Source organism: Jaculus jaculus, chromosome 15 (genome assembly GCF_020740685.1).
Source record: "Jaculus jaculus isolate mJacJac1 chromosome 15, mJacJac1.mat.Y.cur, whole genome shotgun sequence".
In the NCBI taxonomy this organism is placed as follows: Eukaryota; Metazoa; Chordata; class Mammalia; order Rodentia; family Dipodidae; genus Jaculus; species Jaculus jaculus.
Window position 1 is genome coordinate 67,963,080 of NC_059116.1, and position 17,876 is coordinate 67,980,955.

The 17,876-nt window shown below is 48.1% G+C and overlaps 1 protein-coding gene across 3 annotated transcripts in view; it reads right to left on the minus strand.

The window, feature by feature from the left end:
• Positions 1 to 7,878, minus strand: part of Camk1d (calcium/calmodulin dependent protein kinase ID) — a 490,150-nt gene extending 482,272 nt beyond the window's left edge. For all 3 annotated transcript variants that reach the window (XM_004662370.2, XM_045134686.1, XM_012949634.2), the window contains exon 1: positions 7,763 to 7,878. In XM_004662370.2, coding sequence (XP_004662427.1) covers positions 7,763 to 7,854 — 92 coding nt within the window. In that variant the 5' untranslated portion in view covers positions 7,855 to 7,878. The remainder of the gene's footprint in view (positions 1 to 7,762) is intronic.
• Positions 7,879 to 17,876: the final 9,998 nt, after the last annotated feature.

Below are 17,876 nucleotides of genomic sequence, written 5' to 3' on the forward strand. Positions count from 1 at the left end.
ACTCAATGTTTGCATTTCACATTCCCAGTCAAGTGGGAGACTTACAGGACTATAGACCCACCTGTCAAAATGATCTAGATCTTTCTATTGATTCACTCTAAAAGCACAAAATAGCATTTTCACACTGTTACAGCTTTTCCTGCTGCTAAAATTCCCAGTCTGTCACAGACTCTCCTACTGTGACAGAAGAAAAAAGTCGCTTGTAAGTCCTTTCTAGAACGTCGTCTTACAAGCAGGGGTCTCTCACCTTTGAGCCCAGAGACCCACAGAGAATGAGCTAACCCTATACAGTGATTTCAGAGGATCCCGGAGCACAGGCCACTCCGCCATGCAGGAAGAGCAGAGGCTCAGAAAAATCCCGGGACATTCTGAACAAAACCACTAAAGCAGCCACCATTCACCCAAATCTTAGAGAACTATTCTCACACATTCAATCCACCAGCAACTCCTGCTGGTTCTACCTTCAAAATACATGCCAAATTCAAGCCCTTCTCAGCTCCTCCACGCCACTACCCACTTCCACCGCAACACATCCCTCGCCTGGGTCATGGCAGCAGCGTCCTTAAATTGTCTCCTACCTTGGACCATGATGCCCAACAGTCTTCTGTCAACACAGCAATGCCCAGGGATCATGAAAAACCTACGTCGGACCAACTGACTCCCTATTACCCTGGAGCAAGAGCCAAATTCTTTATCATTATTGTTCTTATTACTTGTGTGCATATGTACATGATATGTGAATACATGTTATGTTCACTGTGTGTGTGTAGGCATGTGTGAATACATGTGTGTGTTCTTGTGCGTGTGGAGACCAGAGGTCAATGCCAGGTGTCTTCTTCAATTGCTTTTCACCTTTAAAAATTTTTTTATTATATTTTATGTTATTTGCAAGCAGAAAGAAGAGAGATGGGCAGAGAAAGAGAGAGCTAGACAGGGAGAGAGAGAGAGAGGACAGAATGGGTAGGCCAGGGCCCCTAGCCACTGCAAAAGAACTTCAGACATACGTGCCACTTTGTGCATCTGGATTTATGTGAAGAATCGAACTCAGGTCCTTAGACAAGCTAGCCAGCAAGCCAGGGAGATTTCCCTGTGTCCACGTCCCCAGTGCTGAGACCACAGACGCACATCACTACTCCCAGCGTTTTCACTGTGTGCCGAGGATTTAAACTCTGGTCTTTAGGCTTGCATAGCAAGAACTTCCCTCAATGAAGCCGTCTCCCAAGCCCCCAAAAGCCCAAATCTGTACTCGGTCCTAAAGCCCCTTCTCTGCTTGGTCCTTCTACCTCCTTTCCTGCCTCCCCTCCAACTTCAACCGCCACCGCCTCCCACCTTGACTGAGTTCCAGCCACGCTGGCCTTGAAGTCTCTGGGTCTCAACAGTATCAGGCATGCTCCTGCCTCAGGTCTTGTCCCTCTTGTTTCCTATGAGTGGAAAATTCTATTTTTAAGAACCTTTCCTCCCCCAGGTCCTTCAGATCTTAAGTGATTAGTGTCCACATAAAACCTTTCTGGAATACCCCGCCTTAAGCTTCCAGCACCCTCACCCGCAACAAATACATTTTCCCTGCTGTATTTTTCCACTGTTTCTCGAGACAGTCTTGCTACGTAGTCCAGGCAGGCCTCACAATCATGATCTTCCTGCATCTTCCTCCTCAGTGCTGGGACTACAGGCATGCACCACCATAGCTTCACACTCCAGTGCATACAGGCCTCTGAGCAAGAGGATGGAGAAATCCAAACTAATAGGAAAAAGTGCAGCTGGGATAGTGTTGCAGTCAGCTTCTCATGGCTGGCAGGAAGCACCCAACCAAAAACAGTTTATGGGAGGGAACGGTTTATTTTGGCTTACAGACTCAAGGGGAAGCTCATGATGGAAGAGGAAAACGTGGCATGGGCAGAGGCTGGACATCACCTCCTAGCCAACACCTCCTTGACAACAGAAGCAGGCGAGTGCCCAACACTGGCAAGGGGAAGCTGGCTATACCCCCATAAGCCCGCCCCCAACCACACACCTCCAACAAGGTTCCATTTCCCAAATTGCCATCAGCCAGAAGTCAAGCATTTGAGACAGTTTATGGGGGACACCTGAATCCAAACTACCACATTCCAACCCTGACCCCCTTAAACTGATACATGACTTAAAGTTGGACTGAATGCATTGCATCTTACAAGCTTTCATAGTTTTTTCAGTCCCAACACTGTTCAAGCATACCATCGTCTAAGGTCTCCTAACTAAGCCAAAATACCAAAATAATAATAATAATTATGGTACAGAATAAGCATTCACACTGCAAAAGATGGCACTGGGCATAGCAAAGGAAGATTGAACCAACATCAAGATTTAAAACAAACAGGGCAAACATCAAACTCTAACTCCAAGTCCCACACTCTAACCAGTGACAAGTCTTCAAGCCCAATAATTGCAACCAGTGACAAGTCTCTGGAGTTCCAATCCTGCTCCTCTAGCTCGGCTACTCACAGTCCTGGAAAACTTCATCCGGAGCCTGCTCCTCAGCAGCCAGCACACAGTCCTTTCACCATCTCCACTGGGTCTCCACTGCACAGTGCCAGTCCCTACAAAGTTCTTTCTTCCCCTCAGAAGCAAAATCTCACAGTCCATCGTTTTTACCGCATTCAGGTCTTTCAACTCTGACCAGAATGGCCCATCAAACTGTATTTACAGCACTGCAAGGTGTCTCTTGGGCCAAGGTTTCAAATCTTTCCCCATTGCTCCCACCAGTCAGTTCCAAAAGGCCAAAAGCTACACAGTCAGGTCGCTAGCAATAATGACCCACTTCTCAGCACCAATTTGCTGTTGCTGGCAGAAAGTACCTAACCAAAAGCAGCTTATGGGAGGAAAGACTGGAGATGTTCCATGGTGGCTGGGGAAAACATGGCATGGGCAGAGGCTGGGCATCACTTCCTGGCCAACATGAGGTAGACAACAGCAGCAGGAGAGTGTGCCAAATACTGGCAAGGGGAAGCCCTGAAGCCCTCCCCCAACAACACACCTCCAACAAGGTTCCAATTCCCAAATTGCCATTAGCTGGAGATCAAGCATTCAGAATACATGAGTTGATGGGGGGAAGGGAGCACCTGAATCAAACCACCACGGATACCCTCACACAGAAGCCTAAGGTTTTCCATCGCCATGTTTCTCTCAGGCATCTTTCAAATGCTTTTCATAGACATGAACATTCTGGATAATCTCAGAGTAACTAGTGTTAGTCAACAGATCAAACATGCAACCTCCCCCCTCCACATAGCTTTGCAAAGACCCCTCCCCCCCAAAAAGAAAAGGTAGAACTATTTCCTACCTAGGGTTTCAGACAAATTAATCATTTGTTTCCTCAACAAGTGTAGTTACTGCACAATTGCAGTAGTAGTATCAGGGTGAGGCAGGTAGGAAAGACAGTGTTTTCCACACAAAAATACTCATTTCTTCTCCTCCTAGAGAAGACCCAGCAGGCACTTAGATAATGAAGGACCCATTGGCACCGCCACTAGGCAGAATACGGCAGTTAGTTGAGCACTTTCACCTACCTCTTGGATGGCTCTACAAACACTCCTCCAAATAGAAAGGAGCTACCCCTCGTCACACCAGGAAAATCCGAAGGAATTACAGCTAGAAATGCCTCCCTGCTACAGGCGAGCTGCTCCGTCTCAGCCTTGTGAGCACGCAGGAAAATCACCTGTCTGTCTTCCCCGCCCTGCCCTTTGATTTGTAGAGACCGAGAAGAGGGAACAGGGCTAAGGTAACAGAGGAAATGGGCCATCAGTCCACAGGCCACACCCCTCAGACCCCAGCCCAGACCCTCCCGATGCAGGGGCATAGCCTCAGCAATGAAAATATACTGGCGAAGCCTCGCTACTGTCCATACTCCAGGGGAAATAAGGTGTGTTCAGGAAATCATTCCGGCTCTACCACAGACATTGCAAAAGTAACATCCACGAGTCTAAGGCACATCCGAGACACCATAATGACCTTTCTTTCCAGTCCATACCCCCTCCAAATGGTGTGGGTGACGTTTCTCCTGCTTCAGAAGGCACTGGAAGTTATCTCCAGCAGAGATGGCTCAAACTACCTAGCAAATGCGCCAACGGAAATGTTTACCATTCCTAATTTGCTGTTACACAACATTTATTCGCTCTCACTGGGTGCCAAGAATCCGAAAACATGTTGTTGATTAATAAACAGTAATTAAGTCTCACCACCTAACTCATTGATGAGGCTAGGTTCTGGGATTCCCTTTTGAAGGAGGCTAAAGTGAAGCACATGGGTTGAAAGGCTACTTCCTGAGGCCTGACTCTCAGATGCACCCCACGAACGTGCTCCTCTCTCCTGTGCGGCCCTGGATTGCTTCAATCTCCTCTTCCAACTCCACGGACCCACTTCTCCAGCACCACACCAACTAAATGCAGTTCTGACCCTCAGCTTCACACAGTAAATGTTTTGCTCTATGAGAGAAGATGCCCACACTGGTTCCAGATAGCCCCACCGAGAAAGGGCCCTCCATGGAATGGGGGCAAGGGAGAGGAAACCTGAGAAGATAATGTGATGGGGAGACAACCAATTTGCAATATGTTCACATATTAAAAATTCCCAATAAAAATGATTATAAAATAGATACCCAGATAAGGCTGCCAAGCATGAGATGACAAAGTCTGGCGACTGAGCCCTGGTTGGTTTTACAATGCTTTAATTCAGAAGCATTTTTAACACTGTGAGCTGGCAGCCTGGTTTCTGGCAGGGCTTTCCTGCCTCGGGATCTTAAAGGCATATGGCGAAGGTGTGGCCAACACCATGACTCCAGCTACAGAGTTCTCAGCGCATGGATTCCAATCACCGCTGGTGCCTCTGACTCCCGCCGGGTCCTCCTTACACACAAGGGCTGAACGGAACACACGGAAGGGCTAGGCCGTAGTTTGCACAGTAAATCCCAGGACAAAGTCACTGCTAGACTTAGACCAAGGTGAAACAGACATCCTCAACTTAGGATCACTTCTAGCAAGTCCAAGGAGGAAAAAAAATGATGCTGATCATTTTAAAGATTTGAAATATCATTGCATGGGAATAGCAGGTTATCCTATAATTGTGTTGTACTTACATTCACACTAAAATTAGCTTTCCTAATCCTGATGTCTTTTTGTTCGTTTTGTTTTGTTTTTGAGTTTGTGGTCCTGGGATACAACCCTGGGCCTTTCACATGCTACAGAGGCACTCGGCCACTGAATTACCCAAGTTAAAATCATCATTATTAAACTACAAAGTAGCTGAAAACCATACAGATCAAGAGCTCCTCCTCTACCTCGCTCTCAGTGCCACCTCCCATCACTTAATACTAGTTCGTGTTGAGTAGGTCACTTAATCTCCCTATTGCCTCAGTTTTCTCATCTGTAAACTGGAGACAGTACTTATCACCTGCACCACAAATTAACTTTGTGAGTTAAGTGAACTACATGCCAGGCACTTAAAATAAATTCCTAGCACTTAATTTATTCTTAAGAATGACATTGTGATTGTGGTTACTATTATGTCATTAATTTTTTTTTTAAACCTTGTTCTTTGTACTTCATTCTTCCAGAAACCCTGCCAGCAACTACAGAGAGGAGTTTCTTTGCAAAGAATTACTTCCAGGCAGAAAGCAACACTTTGGGACCCTGGGAGAGACCCAGAGCTCACTGGAATATGAGCAGAGTCCAAAAAAGCTAGACTTCCAGAAAGCAATCCAGCACCAGAGGGGAAAGCCCCATCTTTCCCAGAGGTGGAGGCCACCCTGGCCATCCCCAGCCCGCATGCTACAACATCAAGAGCCACTGGGCCGAGGCACAGCTCCCTTGGCTCAGCATCCTGGCCACTGCAGAGGAGCAGTGCAGGGGCTCTGCCCAGAAGCAGGAGTCAGCGAGGGGAGACCACGTCTGACTGCCACCAGGCTGTGAACAAAAGGGCCCAGGTAAGTCCCGTAAAAGGGGCAGATTCACACAGGTTGGGATTCCAGTCTCTCCAGCCTCCTCTGTAGCAGCATGGCTCGTCCCTGAGCCACAAGCAGAAGGCACATTTCTAGTCTCCCAACGAGATCTCTGAGTCACAACCTCAAACCTGAATAAACCTAAATGACAATTTTGAAAAGTTTTGACCAAAAGCAACCCATTTACTGGGAACTGCCTTTTTAAAAAAAAATTCTATTCATTATGAACTTTACTGTATGAACAAATTGTGTGTTGGTCATATTCCCAGGGAGTTATACTCTTATATCCCCTCCCCCACCCCTCCTGCACTGAGGACCCTCCTCAGTGGGGTCACTGGTATTCACCACGGGGTCTTGAATGCATCAGTCGGTCTCAGCGAGAGAGGGGGACAATGCTTCAGGATACTCCTTCCCCCTGTGGATCTTACAATCGTTCCTTACCCCCTCTTCCACAACGGAACTCTCCTTCTCTATTAAAAAGCTAAGTCATTTCACATTGACCGACATACCAAGTCAGAATGCACAGATGCAGGACGGAAACACAGCGGTCACCACAGGGCGACACTATTCTAGACCCAGCACACCAGCTGTCCCGGGAATCAGCAGCAGTGTGGCCGGGAATGCCACCTTCACAACTTCTTACTGGGGGGGGGGGGGGACCCACTGCGGATGAGGAGAAAGAAGGAAGAGAAATCATTCACAAGCGTAGTGGACCCTGCGCCTGGCAGACGATCTGGGTTTGGACAGGGGGTTCTGGAAAAGCAAGCCAACCACTGAAACAGGGAGGTGAAAAGGAGGGAGGGAAAGAAAGGAAGGGAGCCAGCAACACACTGACGTCCACAAAACACTCCCTCTCTTCCTCCGTGCTAGGGGCACCTCCCAGATCCCTGCAAAACGTGCGGTTCACGCTGCACGTGTGTGACTGTGCCTACTCTTGACAGATACCGATCAACCACAGAAACGATCATGACGGGGGGCGGGGGGGAGACTTGAACTCCAAGCTCATTTAGCAGTGCCTGAATGTTCTTTCACTATCAGCCTGCCCCTCTAACCTATCTGAAGCGCTCCAAAACAAAACAAAAACCAACTCCTGGGCAGAAAGGGAACCGCACATGTTTAGGGCACCGATGACACAGGCTTCGGATTATTTCTGCTTTCTGGAGATGCAGCCATCGGAAAGAATGGCCATCCTGAGGCAGCGACACGCGCGTGGCCGACCTTAAGTGCAATGGACACTCAGGTGAGGTCCTGCCCACGTGTGACCCTGAAGACTGCGAAATTCTTCCCTCCCCAGATCGTGCGGCCATCCAAAGTCTTGCCTACACCAAGTACGTGCACAGGTCGGTTCCATTAGGAATACATGATGCAAAGACCAGAGAGGATGGATGTCCTCGTAACTACGTCTTCCCTCGACCCAGTGCACCCTCACACACGGTGAGTAAACGCACACAGCCCGCAAACTAGATCCACCATGCTCAGCCCACAGTCACGCGTGGGGAGAAGGAGGTGGGGAGGCGGCGGAGGCAGGGGAAGTGGAAAGTCGCCCGCGCGCGTGGGCTGCTCCCTGCGCGCCCAGCGCTCCCCTCCCCCGCCCAGGAACGGTGCCACCCGCGGGCGCCAGATCCACGCGGTGGGCGGGCAGGGGTCCCCGCGGAGCCGAACCCCGGGGCAATGAGGACGCGGGCGACGGGTCGGTCGGTGCCCCGCGGCGGCGGAGGCAGCAGGAGCCACCTGGCCTGTGCCGGAGGCGCCGCCGCGGCCACTTCCACCCGCGGCTCCCCGGCGCCCACTTACGTTCCGAGGGTCTCCTTGAACTCGAAGATCTTCTTGATGTCCTCGGCTTGCTTCTTCCAGGAGGAGCTGCTCTCTCCGTTCTCCCGGGCCATGGCAGACGAGCGCGGCGCGGCGCTGTGCTGCGCGGCGGGGCGGCCGGGGGCGCGCTGGGGGGGGGGCGGCGGGGCGCGGGCGCCGGCGCCGGCGCGGGGTGCGCGGGGATGCGGGGGGCGCGGGGCCCCGAGGCTGCAGGGCTGTCGCAGAGCTTCCTCTCCTGCAGTTTCCTCTTTCGTTCTCGCCGCCACCGCCGCTCTCTGGCTCTTCTTTCGGTCGGGCTCGGGGTAGACACTTCCTGCCAACTGCCGGGGCCGCTCGCCGGCTCCGGTGCCGCCGCCTGCCAGCCTCACTTTCTGCTACTTTCTTGCCTGTCCCTCCCGCCGCCCGCCCCACGCCGCCACCCACCCCGCCTCCTCCTCCGCGGGCTCCCCGCCCTCGCTCCCCGCCTCCCGCGCCGCCGCCGCCGCCTTCGGGGATGTCCTGCCTTCCTCCCCGGGAGCCCCGTGCCCTGGGCGCGGGGACACGCTCCGCACTGGGCCGCCGCGCGCGCCCTGGAGCTCCGGCGCGGGCAGGTGCGGCGACCCGGCAGGTGCGGGTTGACGGAGCGCGCGGGGGAGCCCTAGCCTTTGGGGAGGCGGGGGGAAGCTGGGTGATGAAGTCGAGGCCGGGGACGCCCGGGCTTTCCCTCCTCGGGCGGGAGGGGGCGCCTGTGCGTGGCGCTCCGAAGCTCGGGGCCAGGTGGGGGGGTGCGCGGCGGGGGAGGGGCGCAGGGGCTGGAGCCCGCCCGCGGGTGGGGGACCGGCGCGGAGGCGGCCGTGGGCGTGGACTGGAGCCGCCCGCCTGGCCCGAGCGGCGCTCCCGGTGCGCGTCAGTCTCCTCCCGACTGCGCGGTTGGAGCTAAATCGCATTGCACCAAAATCGGCCTCATGGCAGTTTCTGGACCCGCCGACCGAGCCCCGGGAGCCTCCGGCACGGGCACGCGCAGCGCCGGCCGGCCACCGCCGCCTTCCGGGGATTATTGAGCGGCCCGTGGAGGCCGGACCGCGCACGGTGGCCGGTCCACTGCCTCGTGCTTGACCGCGCTCGCTTCTGGCTTCTCTTGTCTTTGACGCTGGGTGGCCTCCACCGAAACCCAGGGAATTGGTGGAAACTGCCTTTTCTTACCCACCCACCGTCACTCCCATAGCTGGCTCAGTGAAGGTGCCCAGCTGGTAGGTCTGTGCCTTGAAACCACCTCTCCCACCGACTGGAGAAACTGAAAGAACTCCCTCGGTGTCTGTAGTGAACTTTGACCTGCCCACCAGCACCCGGTGTCCACCTGTCCCAGGGCAGCCCAAGTGCCAGCCAGGTCCTTGATGTTAGTCTCGTGGTCCCATGGACTGGCACAGACTACCTCTTGTAAACATCTTTTATGATTTTTATTATTTGAGACAGGGAGAGAATGGGCGCACCAGGGCCTCTAGCCACTGCAAACAAACTCCAGAAGCATGCGCTATTTTGTGCATCTGGCTTACGTGGGACCTGGAGAATCAAACCTGGGTCCTTAGGCTTCACAGGCAAGCGCCTTAACCGCTAAACCATCTCTCCAGCCCATGACTGTCTCTTGATTTGAAAATTCTACTTTTCTTTCCATGAAGACTTCCACTCCCCTTAAGGCTCCTAAGCTAGGTAAACAGCACTGTCCCTTGATTGGGGACACCTGTCCCATTTTCCCAGGACTGTTCCAATTTCACTGTAAGGGCGGGGGAGGAGGAGAATCTGCTTTCAAAACAGAAGTCTTCATCCAGTACCATCTGCCTGGTTGTGCGTGGCTTGATGCTCTGCTTTCAAGTCCCTTTGGTGACACACACCCCCCAGCCCAAGGAAGTAAGACAAGCTCCCCACTGCTGGACCTGAGTGCTGTTTTCGATCCTTCCAAGACTGTTCACCTAAGGCCCTCCAAGCTGAGAAGAGAGCCTTCCCTTGCTTTGGGAGTGGAGCGGGACAGCTGAGAAATGCGTAGTAAAGTGACTGTGTGATCATCATACACAGCCTTAGATTATAGCCTGCTGCAGAGGGAGCCATCAGGAACCAAACATGAGATTAAATCAGGCGCATGAGAAAAATGATGCAATCAAGGGACGTGAGCAGCGGCAAGCACAAGATATGTGAGGCTGCTTCGGGCGCAACGCAGCAGACCTTCTTAAAGTAAACTTTTTTATAAGTATAGGAGCACATTCTAGGATTTAAAAATCAGTATAATAAAATATACACCAACAACAGTCGCTGGTTGTCAAGAATTATCTACTGTACATAATGGTCTATGCAGTACTTTTAATTTTTGTTCACACCATTACCACGCATGAGTACTGGGTCACGCTATGATGTGGCCACAGCTACAGGTCACTCGGTGATGGGAATTTTTCAGCTCCATTACAATCTTCTGAGACCAACCTCAGAATATCATTATGCCTGCATGACTACACTTGCTTGTGAGACAATATCTACAACTCAGTGTCAAAAGGAAGAGCAAGAACTACTAAGGAATCTCTCTGGAAAGGACATGTCTAAAGGACCTTGCATCGCCTTCAGTAAGAGCTTTACACAAATGTCTGATTTGTGTCAAAGGTTATATCATGTGAATGGTGGGTGACAGACTAGAAATTAGCTAAGATCCCAATTGTCACTCCCAATCTCTCTCTCTCTCTCCCTCTCTCTCTGTCTGTCTCTCTCTCCTCCTCCTCCTCCATCTGTCCCTCTCCCTCTCCTAAAAAAGAAGCAAAGGGTGTGGTGGCACACCTTTAAGCCCAGCACAGTCCATTCCCCAATACTCATGTGAAGCCAGATGCAGAAAGTGGCACACACATCTGGAGTTCCTTTGCAGCAGCTGGAGGCCCTGGCACACCCGTATTCTCATTCTCGTTCTGTCTCTCCCCCTCCCTCCCTCTCCTTGCAGATGAATAAAATATTCTTTTTTTTTTAATTTATTTATTTGAGAGCGACAGACAGAGAGAAAGACAGGTAGAGGGAGAGAGAGAGAATGGGCGTGCCAGGGCTTCCAGCCTCTGCAAACGAACTCCAGACGCGTGCGCCCCCTTGTGCATCTGACTAAAGTGGGACCTGAGGAACCAAGCCTCGAACCGGGGTCCTTAGGCTTCACAGGCAAGCGCTTAACCGCTAAGCCATCTCTCCAGCCCAAAATATTCTTTTTAAATAAGCGGCAATTTCACAGGAACAGCACAGAGAGGAGGGAAGGTATGGGTGAAGTTCCACATGGCTCTGTAGCATGACTCGTCCTTCTCCCTTGCATGATGCACAGTCATTTACACACGGTGACCCATAAACATAAAACTGTTTTGCTTGGTCAGAGAAATGGAGTTGACACTGGCTCACTTGCTTTGTTTTCCAAACTTTTTAATGACATCCATTCGGCATTAGCCAGCTATTCTCATCTGAACAAGATGGCTGAGAACAAAACACACACTTTTAAATCACACCCAGAAGAATGCCAAAGACGGACTGATTCAGGTTTTGTTTATTTTTCACTTGACCCTCACCAGATTCCATATAAAATAAATATAAGCTCTGTTCCCTAAGAAGAGTCCAGCCTTAACTCTAAGTATCCCAGTTCTATTTATTGGAGGGTTGTTGCATATTAAACACTTCTCCAAGATGACTGGCCATCCTTTCCAGCTTGCCACATTTCTCTGGAGGAACAAGTGACGACTGCAAATTTTCTCCATTCCATCCTGAATTCTGCTGTCAATAAACTATTGCCAGTTAGTCAAATGCTGCCTATTCCCCAACAATTCCACTCCAGAGAGCTCTGACAGACATTCCAGGTTACCAAGGCTTAGATTCTGCTATCGTTTGAATGGTTAAGTATCCCCCAAAGGCCCATGTGTTGGCCCCTAGCAAGACATTACTGGGAGATGGTGGAACCTTTAGGAATTGGGACATTTTTAGGTCATGGGTGGGGAGAGCCTTGAAGAGAAATATGGAACACAGGTCTCTTCCTTACTATCCAAGTGTCAGGTAAGTGGATGTTTATTTTTTGTTGTTGTTCATTTTTATTTATTTATTTGAGAGCAACAGACAGAGAGAGGAGGAGGCAGAGAGAGAGGGAGAAAATGGGCATACCAGGGCCTTCAGCCACTGCAAACGAACTCCAGATGCATGCACCCCCTTGTGCATCTGGCTTACATGGGGCCTGGGGAATTGAGCCTCAAACTGGGGTCCTTAGGCTTCACAGGCAAGCGCTTAACCGCTAAGCCATCTCTCCAACCCAAGTGGATGTTTTTGTTCTACCACAAGACTTTTTTAAAATGTTTGTTTGTTTGTTTGTTTGTTTGTTTGTTTGAAAGAGAGATACAGAAATAGGCAGAGAGAGAGGGAGAGGGAGAAAATGAGCACACCAGGACTTCCAGCCACTGCAAATGAACTCCAGATGCAAGCATTCGCTTGTGCATCTGGCTTATGTGGGTCCTTTGGCTTTGCAGGCAAGCACCTTAATCTCTAAGCCGTCTCTCCAGCCCCACAGTGCCTTTTGACATATGTGCCTTGCCACAGGACTAGAGTGATGATGTAAAAATTCCAAAACTATGAGCCAATATAAACTTTTTGCCTTAACAATTTTGTTTTCTAGGGTATTTTTGTTGTTTGCTTTTCTTTTTTGTTGTCATTGGGTGGTTTTCTGTTTAGGGGTTAGCTTTATGAAGGTGTGTGTGTGTGTGTGTGTGTGTGTGTGTGTGTGTGTGTGATGCACTGAGGTGTGAAGCACGTGGCTTCTCACTAAACGGCACTCTCAGCCCCTCAAGTATTTGTTATAGCAACAGAGAAGCTGACTAACACAGGCTCAAAGTCATTGCATTTCCTCAAAGTCCTTAAATTTGTTTAGTTAACACACTCAATGAAAAGGCATTTTAGTTACCCATCATTAAAGGGTTACTCATGTTCTGTCCATAAACTTCTTGTTAGCTCTTCTGGACAGAAGGCCATGATTATGTGGTACAGGATCAGTACTGGGCAAATGGTATGGGGGAAATAAATTTTGTGCTATTTAAGGTAAATGCACAGATTAAATTTGAAAAGTTTGGGTGTGGTGGCACATGCCTTTAATCACAGCACTTGGGAGTCAGATGTAGAAGAATTATCCTGAGTTGGAGGCTAACCTGAGGCTACACAATGAATTCCAGGTCAGCCTGAGTTAGAGTGAGACCTAACTAGGAAAAAAAATTGAAAATTGAAAATTTCTAAATTACTTTTCTAAAGAGGCTACCAAACCCTAAATGATAAGCCAGGAAAGTAAACTAGTACGATAGAAAGAACTAGAAATCCAGACACTAGACCCAAGTTCCATGACTGCCACTAGTTTGTGTATGCACCAGAGTCTGGATGAATTTTCAGTGTTTTTTATTTTTCATATGATGAAAATCTTACCTACAATACCATTATTCTACCTTTGAAAATTTCAGGACTCTTTTTAAAATGTATTAAATATTTTATTGGGGGATGGAGAAATGGCTTAGCACTTAAGGCACTTGCCTGGGAAGTCTAAGGACCCAGGTTTGATTACCAGAGAACCCATGTAAGCCAGATATACATGGTGGCACATGTGACTGGAATTTGTTTACAGTGGATAGAGGCCATGGTATACCCATTTTCTATCTGCATATCTCTCTCTCCCTCTCTCTGTCTCATAAAAAGTAAATAAAAAGAAAATATATAAAAAATATTTTATTGGGCTGAGGTGATAAAGAGCTCATCTACTAAGTTAGACCCCACGTTTAATCCCCAATGTATATGAGTCCAACCCTCTGTTCCTGGCACTGAAAGCAAAAAATTTTAGGTAACCTATACCATACATGAAAAAGTTACTTAAATTTCAACATGGAGTACTTGAGGGAAGAACATTTTCTTATTAAACATTCAGTTTGGGGCTGGAGAGATGGCTTAGCGGCTAAGGCACTTGCCTGCAAAGCCAAAGGACCCAGGTTCGACTCCCCAGGACCCACGTAAGGTAGATGCACAAGGGGTGCACACATCTGGAGTTTGTTTGCAGTGGCTGAAGGCCCTGGTGTGCCCATTCTCTCTCTCTTTCTCTCTGCCTGCCTATTTCTGTATCTCTCAAATAAATAAATAAAAATATTCTTTAAAATTCTGTGTCATCTTCTGTATTAAATGGGCTATGACAGCAATCTGAGGTGAGGGACCTAACCTCTGAAATGCTACAAAATTGTTGGCACCTTAAATGAAGAGACTAAAAACTGCCCCTCTGCAAAGAAGTCTCTCTGTAAGGCAATATGGAAAATCCTCATTTTCCCAGTCTCTACTGGAAGAGGTAAAGACTAAAAGAATCTTCTGCCACAAACAAGGGTCATTAAGAGCCTAGGTGTGTAAAGTTTAGGAAGCGTTGCAAAAGAGAGGGTGGAAAGACTGTAAGAGCCACGGGGTGGAGGGATATCCTGAGACATTGTCCCCTCATCCCACAGAAACTGACTGGCATGTTCATGACCCCACAATGACTAACAACCCCACTGAGGAGGCCCCTCCGTGGAATGGGGGGCAGAGGGAGGACATAAGAGCAGAGCACATTGGGCGTGGTGGCGCACGTCTTTAATCCCAACACTCAGGAGGCGGAGATAGGAGAAGCACTGTGAGTTCGAGGCCAACCTGAAACTACCTAGTGAATTCCAGGTCAGCCTGGACTAGAGTGAGACCCTACCTTGAAAAGAAAAAAGAAAAAAAGAATATAACCTAATGAAAATATGACCAATATACAATTTATTCATGCTGTAAAGTTCATAATAATAATATTTTTTGAAGAAGAGCTTCTCCAAGGAGAAGTCCATCTAGCCTGGAAAATGCCAAAGGTCCACTCCTTATACAAACTCTTTGCAAATAGCTGGTCATGAAAAACTCAGCTACTTCAAAAAGGTAGAATAAACATAAAACCTTTACAAAATTTCTCCAAATACAAAAAAGGGATATAACTCAGTGGTAAATCATTTGCCTAGCATGGTTGAAGCCCTGGGTTGGTCTCCACAACAGGAAAGAGGAGAAGAGGGTGAAGGGAGAGGAGCAATCCATGTATGACTAATATCAAAGCATGTTCTAATAAAACATATCCAGAGAAAGAATCTTTCAGGGAAAAAGTTGAGACACATAAATATATAGAGACTTATTGCAAAAAAAGAGAGAGAGAGAGAGAGAGAGCTGGAGAGATGGCTTAGCGGTTAAGCACTTGCCTGTGAAGCCTAAGGACCCCGGTTCGAGGCTCAAGTCCCCAGGACCCACATTAGCCAGATGCACAGAGGGCGCACACATCTGGAGTTTATTTGCAGTGGCTGGAGGCCTTGGCGCACCCATTCTCCTTCTCTCTCTCTCTCTCTCTCTCTCTCTCTCTCTCTCTCTCTCTCTCTCTGTGTCTGTCTGCCTCTTTCTCTCTCTGTCACTCTCAAATAAAAAAAAAATGAATTTAAAAATTAAAAAAAATAGGCACTACCATAAATTAAACTTAGGGTCTTGGCTCAGTGTCCATTGCAGAAGAGGTGGTGAAAAGAATCTAAGAACCAAAGGAAGGGTAGGACTCCTTACAACGTGCTCCTCCAGACACAAAATGGCCTGGGTATCCATGACCTCACAGTGCCTGATACCACCTACACAAGACCATCATAATAGGAGGTAAAAGATCATGACATCAAAATAAAAGAGAGACTGATTGAAAGGGAAGGGGATATGATGGAGAATGGAATTTCAAAGGAGAAAGTGGGGAAGGGAGGGCATTACCATGGGATATTGTTTACAATCATAGAAGTTGTTAATAAAAAATAATTTTAAAAAAACAGAGTCTTGGGATGCTTGGCAAGTACAGTACCACTGAGCTATTTTATTTTTTGAGATGACATCTTATTAAGTTACCCAGGCGGGCCTTGAACCTGTAATCCTTGTGCTTCAGCCTCCTAAGTAGCTGGGATTACAGGCCTGTGTCATCAGGCTCAGCCTTGTTGCAGATTTTTCAATAGCCATAACTGCTAATAAAAAAAACAGTGATTAGGGCTGGGGATGTAGCTCCTTAGTACAGTATCCCCACCATCAAAAAACACCTGTAGGGATGGAGAGATGGTTTAGCAGTTAAGGAGCTTGCCTGCAAAGCCTAAGGACCCACGTTCGACTCTCCAGATCCCACATAAGCCAGACACACAAAGGTGTTACTCAAATGAAAGGCATGAAGAAAAACCCTGGGAAGCCACTACCAGACAAAGGAGAAATGGTTACGGAGCAGACAAGCAGGGTAACTGTCAAATATAACAGAAAGATCACTTTTTAAGTTAACCTAATTTTTTTTAGTTAGCATACAATGATTTAGGCATCGTTCCTGCTGGCATTTTCAAATGCTGTTTAAGTTGACTCTCATCACCATTAGTTTCCTCCCCTCTGGATCCTCCCCTCTGTTTGTCCTTTCACCCTTCCCTCACCCCTCTTTCTGCTCATCTCTTTATTCTCTCTCTTGGTGATCATTCTACCTTTATGGGATTTGCCCACATTTCCCCCTTACATACATACTTTGGTAGGGATTACAAGCTAGGCTCTGCATATGAGAAAGAAAAATCATTTTAATGTTTTTAATTTATTTATTTGAGAGAGAGAGAGAGATAGATAAGAGAGAGAATGGGCACACCAGGGCCTCCAACTACAGCAAACAAACCCCAGATGCATGCACCACCTTGAACATCTAGCTTACATGGGTCCTGGAGAATCGGATCTGGGTCCTTTGGCTTTGCAAGCAAATGCCTTAACCACTAAACCATCCCTCCAGCGGCAGAAAAATCATTTTTAGCAAATAATGTGTAGAGTTGTCCTGAACCAAAATAAGATGCCTAGCTCTCCAAAGGAAAGTATTTTTATGATCCAAATCATGTTTTGCACTTTCATTTTCCTTTTTGCCAACCCTCAAGAGACTTCAGTGAACACACCCCCTTGGGTATTTTACACAGAGGACATTATCCTGCCTTAGGCCTGAGTGCAGACTCTCCCTGACTCTGTCCCCGATGTGCACTTGGCCGCTCCTACTACTGACATTGAGACACAATCTTGTCAGCTTTGATTAGAATTAAGAGTCTATTCTTAACAACTCAATGACATGCATTTGGCAATAGGCACAAATGTATTTTTGAACTTAAGCACACTGACAATAAATACACTGCCTCTCATATGGGAAACTTGCCCTGAAAATAGAGTCTCCCCTGATTTTTTACCCTGAGTTCAAGTTTACAGAAACAAAATCCTGCTTTCTGCACATGAGTGTGTGTGCACGTGTGTTCAGATGCACATGTGTGCACGTATGCATGGAACCAGAGGGTAACCTCAGCTGCTGTTCCTCAGGCACATCATACACCTTCGCTTGTTGAGATTGCTCACTGGCTGAAGCTCACCAAATAGACTAGGTGGGCTAGCCAGCAAGTCCTGCCTCTACCTCCCTGACACGAGGATTAAAGGCATGCATCACCATGCATCGCCAAAAATTTTTATGTAGGTACTGGGGATTTAACTCAGGTCCTCATGCTTTTGAGGTAAACACTGACCAATCTATCTCTCCAACCCTGAAATAAAAGATTTTTCCATTTACTTTGGAAATTAATAGTATATTCCAAACAGCTGAGGAAAACATAGTTGATGACATGTATAAATAAACATTAAGGGCATGTATCAACAAGATGCTTCCTCCAACAATGTAAAAATAATTTTTAAAAATAAAAAAAAGATGCCAGGCATGGTGGCACATGCCTTTAATCCCAGCACTCAAGAGGCAGAGGTAGGAGGATTGCCATGAGTTTGAGGCCACCCTGAGACTACATAGTGAGTTCCAGGTCAGCCTGAGCTGGAGTGAAACCCTACCTTGAAAAAAAACAATGGAAAAAAATAAAATAAAATAAAATAAAATGGCGCTGAAAAGATGGCTTAGTGGTTAAGGCACATGACTACGAAGCCTAAGGACCCAGGTTTGATTCTCCATGTCCCACAAAAGCCACATACACATGGTGGCACATGCGTCTGGAGGTCGTTTGCAGTGGTTGGAGGCCCTGGCACGACTATTCTC